Source organism: Bubalus kerabau, chromosome 2, assembly GCF_029407905.1.
Source record: "Bubalus kerabau isolate K-KA32 ecotype Philippines breed swamp buffalo chromosome 2, PCC_UOA_SB_1v2, whole genome shotgun sequence".
Lineage (NCBI taxonomy): Eukaryota > Metazoa > Chordata > Mammalia > Artiodactyla > Bovidae > Bubalus > Bubalus kerabau.
In genome coordinates, this window is record NC_073625.1 from 71,378,574 (window position 1) to 71,400,287 (window position 21,714).

Sequence of the window (21,714 nt, forward strand, 5' to 3'; positions counted from 1 at the left end):
TTACTCAACACACATTTTTTTTTTCAAATATATAAGAACTATTAAGCCCAGTGCCAGGAAGGAAAGCAGAAGAGATGAAAGAAACAAAAACACTTGCAGTGAGGTGGATGAACCTAAAGCCTCTTGTACAAAGTGAAGTAAGTCAGAAAGAGAAGAACAGATATAATACATTAAAGCATATGTATGGAATCTAGAAAAATGGTACTGATGAGCCTGGTAGAGAATGCACTTGTGGACACAGTAGAGGAAAATGAGGGTGGGACGAATTGAGAAAGTAGCTCTGACATGTATACACTATCACGTGTGAAATAGTTAATGGGAAGTTGCTAAATAACACAGGGAGCCCAGCCTGGCACTCTGTGATGACCTAGCGGGGTCATAGATAATTATGACTGCTTCACATTGTTGTATGGCAAAAACCAACAGAAAATTGTAAAGCAATTTTCTACCCATTTAAAAATAAATAAAAAGGAATATGAAAGAAAAGAAACAAAAAACACAATTAATAAGGAGGATCTGATCCCTGATTCAGGAAACTCACAGTAGTGGGAGGTAGAAACCAAAAAGTCACACACACACACAATTTTGTATGGGAAGCCCTAGCTAAGCACATGTACGAAATAATAACTTGCATACAGAAAGGAATAATCATGTATGCCAAATAAGGCTGGGGCAAGCCTGTGGAAGCTGAGTTTCAAGATGAACCTTGAATCATTTATTCACAAATAATAGTACCCAGAGTTGGGTGGCTGTTGGATGCCAGGCTGTTAGCCAGAGGCAGGAAGGATAAAGACAGTGAGTACTAGTCCCTAACACGGGTACTTCCCTGGTGGCTCAGTGGTGAAGAATCCGCCTGCCAAGAAGGAGACACGGGTTCAATCCTGGGTTTGGGAAGACCCCCTGGAGAAGGAAATGGCAACCCATTCCAATATTCTTGTGGAGAATCCCATAGACAGAAGAATTTGACAGAGTACAGTCCACAGGATCGAAAAGAGGCACGACTTAGCACCTAAACAACAACAAAGTCCCTAACATAAAGTAGTCTCCACACCAGAATTGATTGCTAACCAATGGCTACAACAAAATGTTACTAATTAGCTGTGCAGGTGGAGTTCCCTAGCCAAAGGCAAAAAGTAGAAATAAAAGATGAGGGGAAGAAAAGGAATAGTCCCATTAGTTTTCCTTTAGTATTTCTCCAACTCCTCCTTTGCAATCCAACCCTATTCTAGTTAAGGTTACCTCCCTTTCCTTTATTTTGCATTATTAAGTAAGCTCCTCTATTGTAGTCCTCATCACATTGCATTCTAATTGCTTGTCTATATCTTTCTGCAGTTGGTAGCTATTATATGAGGTTTGTTGAGTGTGAAACAAATGTGCAGGGTAGAAGATAATCTGAGAAGCTGACATGAGGCCAGGTGTGAAGTCTTGCATGTCTTACAGGAATTCTGATCTTTGGATATAGAAGGTGGATAGGAGGACATGAGGCCAAGGCAGGTAGAGAATGTAGGGGATATTGTAGCAGAATAGAAAATACCATGAAAATGATAAGGAAATCAAATAAGGCCATGGCAGCAGGATGGAGAGAGAGGGATACATTTTGGAAATATATCTAGCCCAGGATAATCACAATCTTGAGGTATTGTCTCTTGCTTTATTACAGTGTTTAATTTTGTTTCTAAGAGCTTGGATATCATCAGTTTTCCTTCTTTCTTTCTTCTTCTTTTTCTCTCTTTTTTGCGGTGCTAGGTCTTGGTCGCTCTGCGCAGACTCTCTAGTTGCAGCAAGTGAGGGCTACTCTGTTCCAGTGCACACGCTTCTCAGAGAGGTGGCTTCTCTTGTTGGGGAACATAGTCTGCAAGTGCGTGGGCTTCAGTAGTTGCCCCTCCTGAACTCCAGAGCTCAGGCTCGGTAGTTGTGGCACATGGGCTTAGTTGCTCTGTGGCACGTGGGTGGGATCTTCCTGGACCAGGGATCTAACCTCTGGCCCCTGCACTGGCAGCTGGTTTCTTATCCACTGCGCCACCAGAGAAATCTAGATAGCATCAATTTTCTTTCTAAGCCTTTCTTGAGCCATTTTCCCTCCACAATATTAAATATCAGAAGTTATCAAATCACTGCCCAAATAGAAAATAATTGGTTAATTCAATACTATATCAACAGTGGTAAATGTTCTCTCTCATCAATATGCCTCTCTCAGCTAGGCAAAATGTATCAAAATGTAATTATTCTTAGCTATAAATATAATGTATTTTAATGCAATCATGGGGTAGTAGGAAGAATTCTATAGTAATTCAGTAGAAAACTGATGCTTTGTTTTGCTACAGCAATCAGAAATTGGCAGGCTTTTCTAGGTGGTGAACTTTATTGTATTTTTATTAGTAATTTGGTGTTTGTATCTGGCCTTTTCACAAGTTAGTTCACATGCAACATTGATTTGTTGTCATCTTGCTCATTATTCACCAGGCAAGACAGATAATATGATGCCTCATATTTCACTGACAGTAAGTCAAAGAACAAAAGCTTATCTAGGAAAGGTTGGCCAAAAGGCCTTTGGATTGGCATTAGAATCATTTGCATAGTCTTTTTATCTTATTGCAAGAAAAAGTTGAATTTCCATCACTCAAGTAAGATACACATCTATGAATGTGAAAGAAACCCTAAAAACAGAGCTAAAAATGCTTGGATTTCATAAACATTCATAGAGTCATCTGTTACTTTTTGCTCTTCTTCAGAAACCACAGGAAACCTAAGTATCTGTTGTTCTGAAATGAGTTAAGACATGAATACCTCAGAGGTGATACCCAGTTCTCCCCATTGTATGACTTGTACCGTGTCCCAAATTTCTTTCATCTGTTCTCTCATGTTTTTCACCTAGACTTTCTTGTATTCCCCATCCCTCTCTATTTTCCACTTCTTGCACAAAGAACCAAGATGAATCCCTGCTTTTTTCTTAGTTTTGTGTATGTTTCACAGGGGGACAGAATTTGTTCACTCCTGGTCTATTAATAGAATATCTTTGTAGAAAAGACTTGTAACAACTGATGATAAATGCTCATTCTAGTTAAATAGAATAGCAATTAGAATATTTTTTCATCATTTAGTGCATTATGTAATATAATTATATAATGATAAAAATCACATTTATATGGTTAGGCTCTCCTTTGCTTGATGGTATTTGAATAATAATAACTGAGTGGAGAAGAACTAAGTGCAATTTTTTCTGTGCTATCTGAATACATTATATATATATATATATATATATACACACACACACACACATATTCCTTCTCATATATTCTGTATGTATGTTCACTGCATATATGTGTTCTCTTTAAATTATTGGAAGGATGGCTTATTACTTATGAAGAAGGGAAATTTTAAGAGATACTTGACTACTTCCATTTGAAAGATTGAATATAGCAAGGAAAGTCCATGTACTAGTTTATAGAATGAAGTTGTACTATTTTGTAACTAGATTTATTGAATAAATTTAATTATAACTATTAATGAAATATAACAGGATGCACATTCCCTACTGAAAATGGGCAGTTTTTAAAAAATTAGGTTTCTTATACATGTTTTTGTTTGAATTAATAATATAATATTTCATTCAGTTCAGTTCAGTCACTCAGTCATGTCCGACTCTTTGCAACCCCATGGACTGCAGCACGCCAGGCTTCCCTGTCCATCACAACTCCCGGAGCATACTCAAACTTATATCCATCGCACTGGTGATGCCATCCAACCATCTCATCCTCTGTCGTCCCCTTCTCCTCCTGCCTGCAATCTTTCCCAGCATCAGGGTATTTTCCAATGAGTCAACTCTTCGCATGAGGTGGCCAAAGTACTGGAGTTTCAGCTTTAGCATCAGTCCTTCCAATGAATATTCAGGACTGATTTCCTTTAGCATGGACTGGTTGGATCTCCTTGCAGTCCAAGGGACTCTCAAGAGTCTTCTCTAACACCACAGTTAGAAAGCATCAATTCTTCAGTGCTCAGCTTTCTTTATAATCCAATTCTTACATCCATACATGACTACTGGAAAAACCATAGCTTTGACTAGATGGACCTTTGTAATGTAATGTAATTACCTAAGTAATGTCTCTGCTTTTTAATATGCTGTCTAGGTTGGTCATAGCTTTTCTTCTAGGGAGCAGGTGTCTTTTAATTTCATGGCTGCAGTCACCATCTGCAATGATTTTGGAGCCCCCCAAAATAAAGTCTCTCACAATGTTTCCATTGTTTCCCCATCTATTTGCCATGAAGTAATGCGACTGGATGCCTTGATCTTAGTTTTCTGAATGTTGAGTTTTAAGCCAACTTTTTCACTCTCCTCTTTCACTTTCATCAAGAGCCTCTTTAGTTCTTCTTCACTTTCTGCCATAAGTGTGTTGTCATCTGCATATCTGAGGTTATTGATATTTCTCTTGGCAATCTTGTTTCCAGCTTGTGCTTCATCCAGCCTGGCATTTCACATCATGTACTGTGCATATATGGAGAAGGCAATGGCACCCCACTCCAGTAGTCTTGCCTGGAGAATCCCATGGGCGGAGGAGCCTGGTAGGCTGCAGTCCATGGGGTCGCTAGGAGTCGGACACGACTGAGCAACTTCACTTTCACTTTTCACTTTCATGCATTGGAGAAGGAAATGGCAACCCACTCCAGTGTTCTTACCTGGAGTATCCCAGGGCCAGGAGAGCCTGGTCAGCTGGCGTCTCTGGGGTCGCACAGAGTCAGACACAACTGAAGCGACTTAGCAGGCACTGTGCATATAAGTTAAATAAGCAGGGTACTGGGATAGAAAGTTGTGAAACTTTTACACCACAGATTCTCTTCTTTGAATGAAATCTGTGATCTCTCCAGTATATAAAACATTTTTTTTAATGTCATCATTTTAGAGCAATTTATTTTTTCAGGTCATATTGCTACTTATATAATCAAAGAAATGAGAATATGAATATAACCAATGATATTTTCTAATATACAAAAATTTTATTTGTAACACATTAAAGTGTGCCTGATACTAAAATGTAAAAGACATTTCAGAAGAGATATTCCTATCACACTGTATAGGGCTTCTGAAACAATGTCTTCAGTTTGCAACTCATTGAGGTAGAAGATTATTTAGATACCCTCAACAAGAGATGAAAACTGAAAATCAGAATGTCATCACACTCTGTATAAAACCTCTCAGTGACTGTCCATCACCCATAGGCAAAATTCCAAGCTCTTTCTCAGGGCTGATGAAGCACTTTGTAATCTACCACAACCCGCCTCATCTATAACCAACCTTCTTTACTTGCCAATCCTTACCAGTTAGAAAACTGGGTTCTTTGAATACTTTATATTTTCCGTTCCTCTGGGCCCACTCAGCTGTTGCTTAGAATATCTCCATTCCTGATGGTCAGCAGAGCCCTGCCCAACCCCCATACTGGTTTCACCCTCCCTGCTCTCTTCCTTTAACACTTGGTATCTTTGGTTATTTGCTTCTTATCAGCCTGCCCCACTGGATTGTATGCTGTATAAAAAGATCCAGTTACCTGACAGATGATTGTCAAACAAAAGGATGATAAATTCGGGAGTTTTATAGACTGTATTGTTTAGATCTGTTTTAGTTTAGCAGCAAAACTGAGCAAAAAAATACATAATTTTCCAGTTCCCTCTGTCCCCGTACATTCACAGCCTTTGCCAGTATCAACATCTCCTACCAAAGTGGTACATTTTGTAAACTGATTAAACTCTATTGCCACGTAATTATCACCCAACAGTCATGGTTTATGTTACAGTTCACTCTAGGTATTGTACATTCCGTGTGCAGATGTACAAAGAACAATTGGATGAAGGTATAACAGCATGTATACCATCATTGCAGTATCGTGCAGCATAGATTGACTGTTGTAAAAACCCTCTGTGCCCAGTCTGTTCATCCCTCTCTCCCCTTGACCTCTGGCAACCACTGACCTTTTTACTGTCTTCATAGTTTTGCTTTTTCTAAAATATCATATAGTTGGAATCATAAAGTATATAGTCTTTTCAGATTTACTTCTTTCACTTGATAATATGCATTTAATTTTCTTCCATGTCTTACTGTACATGGCTTAATAGTACATTTCTTTTTAGCACTGAATAATATTCCACTATCTGGATATGCCATGAGTTATATATTCATTCACCTCTTGAAAGATATCTTTGTTGCTTCCAGGTTTTCAGCAATTATAAATAAAGCATCCATGCATAGTTTCTTGATAAATACATTTTCAAACAGGATAAGTAGGAAGACACTCAAGTAAAGCTATTCAAAAATCATCTGGACATTTACTAATTACTGGTTTGTAAGGGACATCAAGACTAGATATATATAAATTTGTAATATTCATTCTATTTTAGATTTCTTTAATGCAGATAATCTTCTATATGCTGGATACAGTAGTAGGTGCTGGAAATGCAAAGTTGAGAATTACGAAGTTCTTGAGTTAGGATCTCACAGAATAGTGGGGGAAAAGAGACATGAAACAAATAATTTCAGTATAATATGGAGATTGCACAGTATAAGTATTATCAAGTTGTAATCAGTTCCTTATGATGGGGACAGAGAAGGGTCACAGAACTAAAGACATTTGAATTGAACCTTGAAGGAGAAGCAGGAACTCACAGTCAGATGCTTTGAGAATAGTTATATACAGACCCAGAGATTTGAAAAAATTATTGAGTAGGCTGGTGTTGGAAAATAATGGGAAATTAAACTCAAATAATCGGCTCATGATATGGGGAAGTGTCTTTTAATCCCCACTAATGAGTTTGAACTTTTCTTACATGAGCAATATCACTGAATAATTTAAGCATAGGTGTAATGTGAATGAAGATTTTAGAAATGTAATCCAATTGCCTATATGGAAGGTAGAATGGAAGGTATGAAGATGACATCTCAGGAGCCAGAAAATCTAATGGATTGGTTCACATCAGAAGGAGACTGATTTATGATCATGGGCATAGAGGTGAAGTGTAGAATATAGACTTGGGAGATATTGTAGAGGTTGACTTTATAGAACAGTTACATCTAATATTATTTTTATTAGATATAAGTATAAAATAAAATTTCTTAGTTTACCCTTAAGTGTTCTTTTTAAAGTACATTGAGATCTGATTTATGAAAATAATAGCATTATGGGTAAAGTGTAAACAGAAATGCTACTGATTTTGTGTCACAATTAAAACATTTTGGGTTGATTTTCCATATTCCCCAGCCAGAATCGCTAAAACATGGTATATTTAAAAATTGTTATTTTTCTTTTTAATATACATTTTATAGGATTAGGTTTTCAACTTCTGTGTTATAGATTTTAGATGTTGAGATACATGACATCAGTTTCTAATGAAAAAATTAAGAAAACTAGGATAGTTGAAAAGTTAGTGAATGTATTTTGTAGCACAAAGTCTTAATGATTGACATGTCACATGGAATGGAAGGTTGGCATGGACCTAGACTAAGGGTAAATCAAATTATCAAACTTCTTAGATAAATATCAGCGTATTCTTTTGGTGCACAAGGGTGCACAAGAGAAGAAAGTAGTTAAATCTCCAAGCACCAAGTTCATTAATTGCCCATAATTAGCAATTTGTTTTTTTCGTGTGAATACCTTTGTTGGGAAATGATTGCCTTTTGTAACTGTGGGGTAACAATTAGCTAATAAGATCTTTTAAGAATACATTGAGATTTTGAGATAACAGATGTATGTATGATTAGAAATTAAGATAATGTCTAATGATTTACTATAGATGATTTACTATAATAGTGCCAAGAACGAGAAATCAGGCAGAAGTAAACTGAGAGAACATCTTAGATGTTCCTGTGTTGCCATTCATGGCCAGTGTGCCTGTGTGTGTATGCCTATGTGTGATGCATCCTCTTTTTTTCATTTAATTTCAGCTACGACAGTGATAGCTGGTGCCCACCATTACCAGTTCAAACTTACTTACACCAGGGTATGGAGGATGAACTGGAAGAAGATGACGATCGTGTCCCAACACCCCCTGTCCGAGGCGTGGCTTCTTCCCCTGCCATTTCCTTTGGCCAGCAGTCCACGGCAACTCTGACTCCCTCCCCACGGGAAGAGATGCAGCCCATGCTGCAAGCTCACCTGGATGAGTTGACAAGGGCCTATCAGTTTGATATAGCAAAGCAAACATGGTAATTGTCCTTATCAGTTCAGGGGACCCATGCTTTCAACACACATAGAGGGAAAACGTTCTTGAACATTAAATTCACTAGAGAGTCTCACTGAACTCTGCAGCTGGAGTTAGAAATGCTTTGGTACAACTCCGTAATCATCTCAATAAGGAAATTGACTGAATAAATGTTAAATAATTTGACCAAAGTCACACAACTGATTAGAGTGAACTGGAGCAAGAATTCAGGATCTGCAGAATTTCAGGTTCAAGTGCTTTTGGCTATGCCAGAATCTTTTCTAATGTACAGTTAGCTTCAATTAGCTTCTTCTTGAACTCACTTCCAGCATCATAATGAAGGACTCTTTTTAGAGTCTTCAAAGTGCCTGTGATTAGTTCTGTATGTGGTTGTGAATATGTAAATGTAAGCTTCTGCAAATCACATATGGTCAGTGTCAGTTATTAAAAGACCTTTTCTGGGTTGAATTAAATCAGACAGAAAAAAGCAACAAAATTAGTACAGTACATGCATCCCTAGAAAGCCCTTAGAATACATTGTGTGAGTGTATGTGTTCAGTTACTCATGTCTGACTCTTTGTGGCCCCGTGGACTGTAGCCCTCCAGGCTCTTCTGTCCATGGAATTTTCCAGACAAGAATACTGGAGTGGGTTGCCTCTTCCTACTCCAGAAGATCTTCCCAACCTAGAGATGGAACCCATGTCTCTTCTGCCTCCTGCCTTGGCAGGCAGATTCTTTATCACTTGCTCCACCTAGGAAGCCCTTAGAGTAATGCCTTACAAATTCCTTGTTTTCCTAATGGATTTGTAAACTTTCATAGATATAGATGACTATCTACTTATGTATCCTATGAAAATGCAATAATAGTGGGATCAACTCTCACAATTTTGTACAATTATTTTTTATTTACTCTCCCTTTTCCCAAATAGTAACATATGAGTTTGACTCTTGAAAATAAAATCTCAGTGACATCTGATTATCTCAGTGACATACCTCTGATTATGTACACACTCATTGACTTGTGTCCTGTGTTTGAAGTTAAATTTTCACAAAATACCATTAGCTTCTTTTTCAATAGTTTTTATTACTGAGATAAGCTCATAATGAGATAAATCTTATTCTGTGTTAACTATTTTTTTCTAAATATATAACTAAATATACAAAGAGATACTAAAACCCAGAATATCACTTAAAGCTTATTACAAACATAGGTTCTTAGAACCAGAAGTTCTTGAACGTTTTCTCAATCATCAGATGTTTTTTCAAAGGTCAAAGACAATTTACTCTTAAAAAGTATTATTTTTCATCAGCCTGCTTTATAAAACACTATTAAAGCTGAAGCCAGCTGCTTTAAGAGACAAAGAATTTCCTTCAGGTTAATTAAATGAAACCCTGAAGCTTAATCATTTAAAGCACAGATTCTAGCTCAGGGATTGTCAACTCTACCTGCATTTTGGAATCATCTGGAAAACCTGGATGTAGCGCCCTCACCCCGCATTCTGATTGCTTGGTCTGGCATTTGACTAGTGTCAGCCAAGGTTGGATCATGGCCACTCCTTACTAGCTTCGTGACAACAGGCAACTTGCTTAACATTTCTGTGCTCAGTCCTCCATTTGTAAATGGCAATGATAATTCATAGTAACTGACTCATCCACAAACTGAGAGAGCGGTCCCTTCTCACATTATGTACAAGTTTGGAGAGTCCCCAAGATTATCCCCAGGTTTAAGAATTCACTAGCAGGAGCCACAGAACTCACTGAAAACTATAATTTTCAAAGTTATAGTTTATTATCATGAAAAGATATAAATTAAAATCAGCCAAGAGAAGAAATGCATGGGAAACAACTAGGAAATTCCAAAGTCAGGTCTCCTGTTGGTCTTTTCCCAGTTTACTCATGGAAAGGATAATGTCCCAGCAACCCCGAGTGACAATATGGCTGGAGTATTGTCAACCAGGGAAGTTCACATGAGCCTTGAGTTTCAGAGTCTTTACTGGGGGTCTGTCTCCCAAATGAACTCCGGGAGTTGGTAATGGACAGGGAGGCCTGGCGTGGTGCAATTCATGGGGTCACAGAGTCGGACACGACTGAGTGGCTGAACTGAACTGAACTGAACTCCCAAATGTGGTTGACTATCTGCATGGCTGACACAATTTCTGACCCTTCCTGAAGGTGGAGCTGATATTGTATGACTCCAAGTCCCTATCATAGGTCATATTGTTAGACTTTCTGGAAGAGCCTCCAGCCTCCAGGTAAACAAAGACATTTTATCAGACGGGACATTGTAGAGCTTAGAGATTACCTCTTAGGAGTTCAGGGCAGACATTTCAGTTCTCTTTGGGCAAGGTCAAATTCTTTATTTCAAATCTTAGTTTCTGGAAGAAGTAGTGAGTTTATCAGAGAAGGCAATGGCACCCCACTCCAGTACTGTTGCCTGGAAAATCCCATGGACAGAGGAGCCTGGTGGGCTGCAGTCCATGGGGTCGCTAAGAGTCAGACATAACTGAGTGACTTCACTTTCAGTTTTCACTTTCATGCATTGGAGAAGGAGATGGCAACCTACTCCAGTGTTCTTGGCTGGAGAGTCCCAGGGACAGGGGAGCCTGGTGGGTCTATGGGGTTGCATAGAGTCAGACACGACTGAAGCGACTTAGCAGTAGCAGCAGCAGTGAGTTTATACTTGTATAGTACTCAATATCTAGCCGCTCCATAGCTGTTACTATTCAGAGAGCATGGGTTTTCACCTGAGTTGTTCACTGCTCAGTTGTCTGAGTTGTCTTTCCACTCCTAGTGAGTGCTCCATAGTCACTTGCTGAAGGAGTGAATAGTTCATCTCCACTCTGTCCCAGGTATCCACAGAGCTGATTGCTTCTCTCTCTGAGTGTGCTTCCATTCAGTCTAACCATGCCACTGAATGTCACACTGACTCCCCATATAGGAGGTCCAAGGATCCCATGGACAGAAGGTTCCATGTGCTCACACAGCAGCTTACCCTACTGAAATGGCAGTGCCTCCATCTGGGCTGCACAGGATGTCACAGGAGGAATATTTTCAAATAATAATTCTGGGCTTCCCCTCCAAGGATTCTGTTCAAATTGACCCATGAATTGCACAACGCACTTATAAATATTACATACCCTTAATTGCAGTGGTCTTGAATGCTTTTTTTTTTTTTTTTTTTGCTATTCCCCATGGCTTGCGGGATCTTAGCTCCCTGACCAGGGATTGAACTCGGGCCCTCAGCAGTGAAAACACTGCATCCAAACTGCTGGAACAGCAAGGACTTGCCACTGGTGGTCTTTGTCTAAACATATGCCATATTCCCTCTTTAATGACAATAACGAATAACAGGCTTGCTTTCCTTCAGCATTTTATGGTTTAGAAAAAAACTCCTAGTAATCACAAAACAAGCCAAGTGGACTCTAGGGTCCAGCTGTGTATTTTGCTAGCCATGTTAGTTGAGATTTTAGTCACTTAAATTTGAACTTTTCTAAATTCTGAAGGAGAGATGGTAATACAAATTCTGTCTACTTCACAAGGTTAGGATTAGAGTTACCCACCTGTTGCAGCTGGTTTTTTTGGCACACCTGATGTTCTAAATGCACAGTACTAAGGTGCCTTTGAGGTACCTTCTGCCTTTGAGGTATTTAAGACTTTGATGGGGCTTCCCAGGTGGCACTAGTGGTAAAGAACCTGCCTGCCAATGCAGGAGACATAAGAGACGTGGGTTCGATCCCTGGGTTGGGAAGATCCCCTAGGGGAGGGCATGACAACCCACTCTAGTATTCTTGCCTGGAGAATCCCATGGACAGAGGAGCCTGGCCAGCTACAGTTCATAGGGATGCACAGAGTCGGTCCCAACTGAAGGGACTTAACTGCAGCAGCAGGGTAAAACAGATGCAAAAATAAGTAGCCGGGATACAAAGTAGCCATTCCTCCCCTGCGCTAGATTAAAGTGGAAACAATTGCCAGCCTGATTCTTGGAAGATCATGCAGGAAGAAAGCCTGGTAGAGCAGGGAATGGGCTGGTTGGAGGGAGAGGGTGTTTGCATTCGGTTTTCATGTGATGTCTTTTCTTCATAAGGGTCAGCAGGTGACATGGGTTACACAGGCTTAGAACTTATACAGGAAACCAGGAACATAATTTTGTTCTTTTTGGACAAAAACAAAAAAAAATCAGATTTAAATAGATATTTGTGATGAATATTCCTGTTCTCTTTTGTGTGATTTATTTGAACAAAAAAAATGCTGGGACTGTGCTTTTTCTCTGTGTATCATCCCATAAATACCCATAGAAGAATGTGCTGATCTATATTGTTGTTATGGTTTTGGCAAGTCATATAGGCATAGCCCATTGTCTCTGCTGAAATGTAAAAACAGCACAGTAAGCTCCAAAATTAGTTAAAGGAAAGTGAGAAGATGAAATGAGTTACCATCACATGCTGTTTAATTCTAATTACAATTTTGTGGAATGCTAATCCATTCTTCTTTTTTTTCTTCCCATTTGAATCCCAGGCATGTTCAAAGCAATAATCAACCTCCGCAGCCCCCAGTTCCACCATTAGGTTACATGTCTGGAGCCTTGATTTCCGATTTAGAAACAGATGTTCCAGACGACGATGCTGATGATGAAGAGGAAGCTTTAGAAATCCCCAGACCCCTGCGAGCGCTAGAGCAGACACCTGGATCCAGTACGGACAATCTAGAGAGCTCTGTGACAGGTAACGAAACTGATTTCGTGGGAATAACTGACCCATTTGTCACATGAAAAATGCCTCGAAAATCAAATACTTTCTTATGTAAGATTTATTCCACTCCATCTATTTCGGTGACATTTTTAATATGTTAATATTAAACACAAAATTCAAAAAGGATTTGGAAATACTTTTGCTTTGCTGCGAAATGATAAGAAAATTCATGAATTTTAAAAAGCTTTAAAGACATGAAAGAAAACTCAATTATATACAGGGCTTTCATGAAAAGTTCATTCTACGGGGGAACCAAGTCTATTACATAAAAACCTTGACTTGTAGAAATGATATATTTTGTATATCAGGAGCAACATATGAAGAGAATACAATCTTAAAACGCTTCTTAGTATTTCACTCTGTAAAATCATTCACTGATGAAAATAACCAGGTCTTCAGAATAAGCCTCTTAAAGGTTGCACAAGGTATTATTTTTAGAGTGGGGAAGATGGAAAGCAAGATAAACTATAAATTTATGCATTTCATATTGTTGATCCAATAATTGCTGCTCTTCCAAGAAATACATTTATTTTTGAAGTTTACCCCTTTACCTTTCTCTGGCCTCCTTCACCAAGTGTAAGGCTGCAACTGGTATTCCCTTAGGATGATCCCAGGATTGCATCCTATATCCAAGGATGTAAATTTATCAAATGGTATTGAAAAAAAACCTTAAATCCTAGTGTTTTCACAGTGACTATAGAGAAAAGTAAAAGTTCAGTCCTTTCAGTCAAGTAAATGTCCATTCTTTGATACACACACACAGGGGCCTTTTACCTGGCTATAAAGACATAACTGCTACAAATGCTTGCCTCTGTATATCATTGGGTTCTTCAGTAAACCTACCCATTTCTGTATTTACCTTCATGACACCCTTTATTCTAGGAGGCCTTTTACCACAGTTCCATTTAATTCATTTTTATTCCAACAGCTTCTTAATTCGCACTGATTTTACACTGCATGTTACAGTTCAGAAAAACTGGCGGGAACTACCTTATGACAGTGATGAAGAAGCATGGGTACCTACATGTTTTCCCTGCATGACTTCCTGAATTACACAATGTAATGCACAAGCCTCCACTTTTCAGGTTTTCTTTTTTACCTGAGGGCTGTCTGCTTGCCGAGCTAATTAAGATTTAAGAACTCCTGTGATTTGAAATCCAGATCCAGCTGAAGGTGGCAGAGCAAAAGTTTAAATCGTTGAATGCAGAGAGCTAACTTATTAGTGCAATATTATGTTAAGCCCCTTTGCCTGAATTTCTAGCATAATCTCCTTCAGGGTAAAATTCTGCATATTTTTGCATATCTCAGTAATGATACTGAACTCTTCTCAGTTAGGAATGCAGTAAAAAAATTGCAATGATAAAAGTCAGCCATAGCCTATGTAGTTCTTTTATTAAATATAATGTCGAAGTGAATAAATATATCTATAAATCAGGAGAATGTCATTTTGAACTTCTACATGCTCACCTACTAATATATTTTGCTATCCAATGTGACTGTGCTATCCAATGTGACTATCCAATCAGACTTAAAAACAGTCTGAATTTCTCCTTGAAGCTAGTTATACTAGCTTCATTTCAAATGAAGCTTTTATTGCTAAGAAAAACTTTTATTTTCCTACTTGAAGTCACTGTTTAATTACTACCACATGTAAAACCCTCAGTGTCTTTAGATATGTATTCATGATAAATTTATCCTATGAATAATGTTTCTCCTTAGTAAAAGAAGTTGCACTCTTCACCAAAGAAGCCAAGTAGGAACTCTTTTCTTTCTTTTTTTTTTTTGGCTTTACAGTAACTTTGTGGGGAAGGTATGATCAAAGATTTCATCTGCTCTCTAACATGAAATTGTAATTTAAGTAAATATGTTAAAAATAAAAGTAAATTTTAAAAAAATGATGTGTGTGTACAGAAGACTGTGTGTGTCTGAAAATCTAGGTAGGGTTTGTGAATATGTGTAAAGTGTGTGTGTGTGTCTATGTAGGAGTGTGTATATGAGCATAAGTAGGATTGTGAGTGTAGCAGAGCATGTGTATACACATACATGTGTACATGGGGATGGCCCTGAGATGAATGTATGTACAGACCAAATGCTGTAGAAATCATCATGCTAATGACTATTGCTCTAACGTGTTTATGTTTTCTTCAGACGCGCAAGGCTAGCTTAATGGTGCTAAATGAGGTGGGCAATAAAACAGAAACTATTTCCATTGGGTTTTTATGTTTTTAAGATGGTAAGTGCCCACAGAGAGGATTCTGATTTTACCGTCAGTCACTTTGAGTTCTAAATTTCTGTGTGGTGTGAGTAAATTATTTTTCATCTAAATTCTCTATTTTCATTTTCATAAGCATAATGACCATTTTTTTGTGAACTAGAACTAACAGTTATGTTCCAGTCTTTAAATGTTAAAGCCAACGGAAAGGAAAGTCCAATGATAACACAGAGATGGGCTAGTAATTAGCCTATATGTAAAATTATTTAGAATTTTACTTCTGAAATATGTTATATTCCAACAGCTGCCACATTAAGGAACATCAGTGGTTAGCCAGGCACAGAGCCTATATATCTAAGGAAATAAGTCTATTATTTTCAGATATTTTCTTAACAATGAATTTATGAGGGACTTTAAAAAGTTTGAAATAATGGTTCATGGATGGAAAAAGCCAAGAAGAGAGGAAAATATCAGTAATTCTATAGCTCATAATTTTGGTGTCTTAGTCTGGTTGGTTTGTTATAACAAAATATCATAGACTAGATGGCTTAAACAGCAAATATTGGAAAGCTGGGAAGTCCAAGATCAAGATACAGGCAGGCTGGGTTTCTGGCGTGAGCCCTTTTCCTGCAGGAAGCCATCTTCTCGCTATGTCCTCACATGGCAGGAGAGCTTGCTAAGGTCCCTAGTCATACCATGATGACCTCACCCTCATGACCTGATCTAAACTTAAATATCTCCCGAAGGCTCCACCTCAAAATGCCATAACATTATGGGTTAAAGCTTCAACATGAATTTTAGGGGGATGTTATCATTCAGTTCATAATATTCAGGAATGGAAAGTATATTTGAAAATCTGTTATTTATTTACTTCCACAGCAAATATTTATTGAAAATCTATTCCTTCCAACTGCTTGGCTAGAAATTTAGGTTTGATAATAATAGTAATAATAGCAACTTGCACATACACAGCCCTTAGAATGTGCAGGGCACTCTTCTAAACAGTGGGCGGTTTTTGGTATGAGTGGCTTTGTGAGCTAAGAAACTTTCTTACATTTTAAAAGGGTTTTAAACAAGAAAAAAACATATGAGGAAGACAGCAAAGCCTAAAATATTTAGTATCTAGGACATGACAGAGATTAATACTTGACTTGAGCACCTTATAGAAGCACTTCCCAGGTGGCACCAGTGGTGTTGACCCTGCCTGCCAGTGCAGGAGATGTAAAAGACATGGGTTCCATCCCTGGGTCAGGAAGATGCCCTGGAGGAGGGCGTGGCTATCCACTCAGTATTCTTGCCTGGAGAATCCCATGGACAGAGGAGCCTGGCGGGCTACAGATCATAAGGTTGTCCAGAGTCAGACGTGACTGAAGCGACTTAGCATGCACACACACCTTATAGAAAAAGCTCACTGATCCCTGTTCTAAGGTTTTACCATATATTAACTCACTTAATTGTCATAATCCTTTATTTATTCTCACTTTATAGATAAGGAAATTGAGGCACAGAGGGGTTTAAAGACTTTTTTAAGCTCACCCACCTGATAAATGGCAGAAAAATATTCAAAATCAATCAGCTTTACTCTAAAGACAAATTATCTTTTTTTTTTTTTTTTGCTTTTTTATTTTTTAGGAGGCTAATTACCTTACAATATTGTGTTGGTTCTGCCACACATCAACATGAATCCATTACGGGCGTACACGTGTTCCCCATCCTGAACCCCACTCCCACCTCCCTCCCTGTACCATCCCTCCGGGTCATCCCAAAAAAAAAAGAAAATGCCTTTTACCAGGGGAGGAAAAAGAAAAAGACACAAGTGATAAGAATTCAAATAAATTACAAAATTAGTGCCCCTCAAAAAAAATAAATAAATACAAATTATCATGATCTCAAGAGGAAAGTGATTTCCTGGTCTCCTCTCTCGCTTTCTGTGCATGCATACATATATGAATAAATATATATTTATACAAATACAGTGTATTATTTTATCTCTGGAAACAATTTTTACCCCCTATAAACTTAAGATCAAAAATTATAGTTTTTAGATGTAACTTTTATTATTTGTTTTTCTCACATTTAGTTCTATATTCAGTTATACTGACTCAAGCTAACAAAATTCAACTCTTATCACCACTTTTTGTAGGGAATCACATTTTTATTATTTTCTTTTAACTTATACTTTCAGTTTAAACCTATTTGGTTTTAGTAAAGTAGAAAAATGTTTTGATTACAGCACATCACACTCTTTTTTTGCCTAGAAATAAACATACAGGATTGTTTCAGTCTTCAGGAATATGCTTGTACTGCTAACAGCAGTCGTGTCCAACTCTGCGACCCCAGAGACAGCAGCCCACCAGGCTCCCCCGTCCCTGGGATTCTCCAGGCAAGAACTCTGGAGTGGGTTGCCATTTCCTTCTCCAATGCATAAAAGTGAAAAGTGAAAGTGAAGTCGCTCAGTCGTGTCCATCTCATGGCGACCCCATGGACTGCAGCCCACCAGGCTCCTCTGTCCCTGGGATTCTCCAGGCAAGAACACTGGAGTGGGTTGCCATTGCCTTCTCCAGTGCTTGTACTAGTTCTGTCTAAATGCCAAACCCACCGCTTTGGGGCAGCAGGATAGGAGAAGCCTTTAATACACATTTTTGTTTTTTTCACTTCCATGGTGGGAGTCAAGGGTGAGTGTTCCCTGTATTTAATCACTCTACCACAGGAATAAAGAAACAAAAGACAATAAGAGAGAGGGCAGGAGAAAAATGTCCTGAATGTGAAGCCAAGATTCTAACTGCTTCAGTGATCACAAAAATAAGAGTGAGAGTGAGTACTATGATGTGACTTGAATAAAACTTTCCTTAATGGCTGGACCCTACATAAATAAGTTGGTCGAAAGGAAATCAGGGCTCTATATTTACTGTAGTTTATGTCGTTGGAGATTTTTGCTGCAAGTCTCAAAGCAGATTATTTTGAAAACAATAAAACCTGGCAGCCCCACCGCCTTACTCAACCACACAGCTTTTAAAGAACTGGCCACTTAAAAGCATGACCTGATGCTTTGTTTTTGTTGCAAAAACTTAAGGGACATATTTTTACAATGGGAAATTTCAGAGGGAATGCTAAAAATCATTAAATAACTTTCTTAGACATTCTCCACAGCTCTGATGTAGTTAAAAAGAAATTAAATACAGACTTCAAAAGTTAACAGATAAAAGTGGAATATCATATATTCCACTTTTATCTGAGTAGATCAAATGAGCCGATGTCATAGGTCCCAAGGAAGAGATATTTTTAATTTCTTATTTTGCTTTCTGTCTATATTATACATTCCTTTATCTGAGGAATGTAGGTGAATTATTGCATTATTCAATACGTTTGAGTGAAAGAGCTTCTAAATATTATACATGTTTTTCTACATCTAGGCAGAGGTCAGTATGTGGATTGATGTGTTCAAAGACGCTCAGAGCTGAAGATTGTGTTTAACAGATAGATATATTGTACTAAATAGGAAGAATTCATGGATTAAATATTTCCTAAAAAAAATGGGGGACAGCCAGTTTTTGTATCTCATAAAAATGGTAATGCAACAATTAGCAGGGTCATATTATAAAGCATACACTTTAGCTTAATGGGTCTAAGGATAAGCATCTATCAGCAAGGAAGGATTTAGCACAAAATGACATGTAAATGAATTGATGACTGATCATAAATTAATTTTAGTGCTGAAGATGTAATGGAGACCCAGCAAGATGCCACTCTATCATGGTATTTTACTGCTCAGTAACATTTGAGCAACAACTTAATGTCCTATCAGCAGTTCTTCTTTAACAGCTTGAATAAATTTGAGAGTTTTTTTTGGCTTTCAGCAATTTTGAAACCTGAGAAATTTGGAAAGACGGAAAATGCAAACACAAATAAATCTGGCTATGTGACACAGATTCATTTTTCATTAGATGTTTAAATATGTATTGATTATGTTTGGGGCTATAACATGTCAGATTGGTATGGATCGCTTGTAATTTGTGAAGAATCTCTACCTTAGCTGTTTTACCTAGTGTTGGTTTCAATTTTCATGGTTATATTTACATTTATGAAAGAAAACCAATTGTAAAAAAAAGGGCTTACTTTTCTCTCTCTCTTTTTTTGTCTGCACAGGGTCTTTGTTGCAATGCGTGGACTTTCACTTACTTTCTAATTGATGAATCACTGTTTTTCTTTTCTTATAAAAAGTTCCTCTTTTTTTTTTTTGTAATAGTTTACATAAATCCTCAGATAATCTTTGCTATTTAAATCTAAAGAAAGAATGGTGGCGACAGAGAGGTGACATTAGTAATCGTTAAATTTTAACAATTTTACAATATGGAGGGAATTCAATATATATAATATACTTTTTTATTCATAGTATATTGCCAATTTTCTTTAAACATATTTGCAAACAATGTACCCATTCCATATATCATGGGTATATACATATATATGTATGTATCATATATACTCCATATCTCAAAAAACAGAGGAACAAAGAGGGACAGAAAAATTTTTCTTCTGCATATATATGGAATTTAGAAAGATGGTAACAATAACCTTCTGTTTATTTGTTTGCTTCTTGCCCTCCGTTTTGAAGGCAAACTCAGCTATACTAAGCTGAGGGCACTGGCGCCTTTTTAGTTTGGGGTGATGAGGTTTCCTACTTTCCATCATGGGTAAATCAAATTTGTATGTGGAAATCATCATATGAAGGACTAATTACATCACTTTTTCCTCATTGTCCAAGTAATCAACAAGAATTGACTGACCTTATAGTCCTTATTTAATAAATTTTCTAGGAGTTACTGTATGTTCTGGCTGTAACTAAAATAAGGCCAAGGCTAGGAAATTACACATGGAATAAAATCACATATGAATTTATACCGAATAATAAAACTATTGAAGACATTTAATGCAGTATGCAAATGTTTATTGAATTTTTACTGTGCAATGTCTCTGTACATGAGGTATTAAAATGCATAACAAGTAGTTCCTGATCTCCAGAGTTCCATTGTCTGGAAGAGAAAACATACATGCAACAAATTCTAGTTTATAGCGTGTGTTCAGTTGCTCAGTCATGTCCGACTCTTTGCCACCCCATTTCCTCTGTCCAAGGAATTTTCCAGGCAAGAATACTGGAGTGGATTGCCATTTCCTACTCCAGGGGAATCTTCCTGACCCAGGGATCGAACCTGATTCTCTTGCATCTCCTACTTTGGCAGGCAAATTATTTGCCACTGTACCACCTGGGAAGCCCAATTTGTAGAGATGTAGTCAAAAGTAGGGTCCAGCTTGCCACTCAAAAAGCCAGTAAAAAGACAGGTTGGTGGAAAGGAAGGTTTGCTTTGTTTGACATACTGGCATGGCAGAGTTGGGGGAGAGGAAGGTGGGCACCTGTCCAAAGGCCAACTCCCCACCACTGATCATCAGTGGGCAAGACCTTTTATAGGCTGTCGGAGGGGGCAACATGCAGAAACAACATGTGTTTCAGTCAGCTCTGACAATCATCTTGAAATCGGTCATTAGTGGTCTGACCAGCATCATCTTGATTGTTTTAAGAAGTTACTTTTCAGTTCCAGGGTCAGTTGGTTCCCATTTCTTGAGGCCAGTTTTTAGAATTGTGGCAGCTTATGTCCTCGCTACAGCCTGGTCATCATGTAGTGAACTTCTTCACCTTGTGGGGGTTATAGATTCTGGGGGTTCAGAATCTATAAGACAGCTCACAGGATATGGCTCAGGATGTTATCTATAGCCCTTGGGAGGAACTAAAGGTCCTTGAATATGCTTAGTGACTAAACTATTATTATTTGATCTCCTTTGTCTGTTTTCCTTTGTTTTTGCATTTTCTCATTTCTCTGATTAAACTTATTCTATGGCTAAAGTTTTTCCACAGACAAAAGGCAGGCAGAGGACATGGGGGACAAGGACCAAATGGTCTGCTCCATTTCAGAGATAACGATATGCTATTGTATGTGCACTGTTTAAAGAACACAGGAGGTAAAGAGATTGAGTCTCTTAGGACAGGGTTGAAGATGAAGTAGAATCAGGGTGGTAAAAGAGATGATTTGGACTTCAAAGTTTGGCAGTGGGCACTAGAGTTAGTAGCAATCTAGAGATGTGTCAAAGGAATGAGGGAAGGCAGGAGAGGTAACAAGGCACAGGCTTTTAGAGGGATAGGACTGGAAAGGTAGGCTGCGCTGGGTATTGACGGATCTCAAACACTTCAGTTGGTGTTTAAATGTATTGACAAACTAAGTAAGGCTTTGAATGGACAAACAGAATTATGTGATCAATGTTTCAGAAAAGAATAATTCATACAACAATGAGGAAGGTAGAAGGGACCAGAAGGAAATCAGGAATGAAACTGGAGATACAGAAAAGGAGATGGTTGTTTGGAGAGTGAGTTTCCGTTAGCTGGCACAGATTTATTTGAAGATACTCAGCAGACATTTAGAAATACTGAAAATAGGACATAGGAAAGACCAGGACTGAGTTTTCCTATGTTTTGAAAATATCCTCAGTTCTAGAGTTTCATGTTCTTTCGTAATCACT

At 38.0% G+C, this 21,714-nt stretch overlaps 1 protein-coding gene across 15 annotated transcripts in view; it reads left to right on the top strand.

Annotated features, from left to right (window-relative positions):
• Positions 1–21,714, top strand: part of ROBO2 (roundabout guidance receptor 2) — a 666,758-nt gene that overhangs the window by 627,107 nt on the left and 17,937 nt on the right. For all 15 annotated transcript variants that reach the window (XM_055567819.1, XM_055567812.1, XM_055567814.1 and 12 more), the window contains 2 exons: positions 7,928–8,188; positions 12,700–12,905. In XM_055567819.1, coding sequence (XP_055423794.1) covers positions 7,928–8,188; positions 12,700–12,905 — 467 coding nt within the window. The remainder of the gene's footprint in view (positions 1–7,927; positions 8,189–12,699; positions 12,906–21,714) is intronic.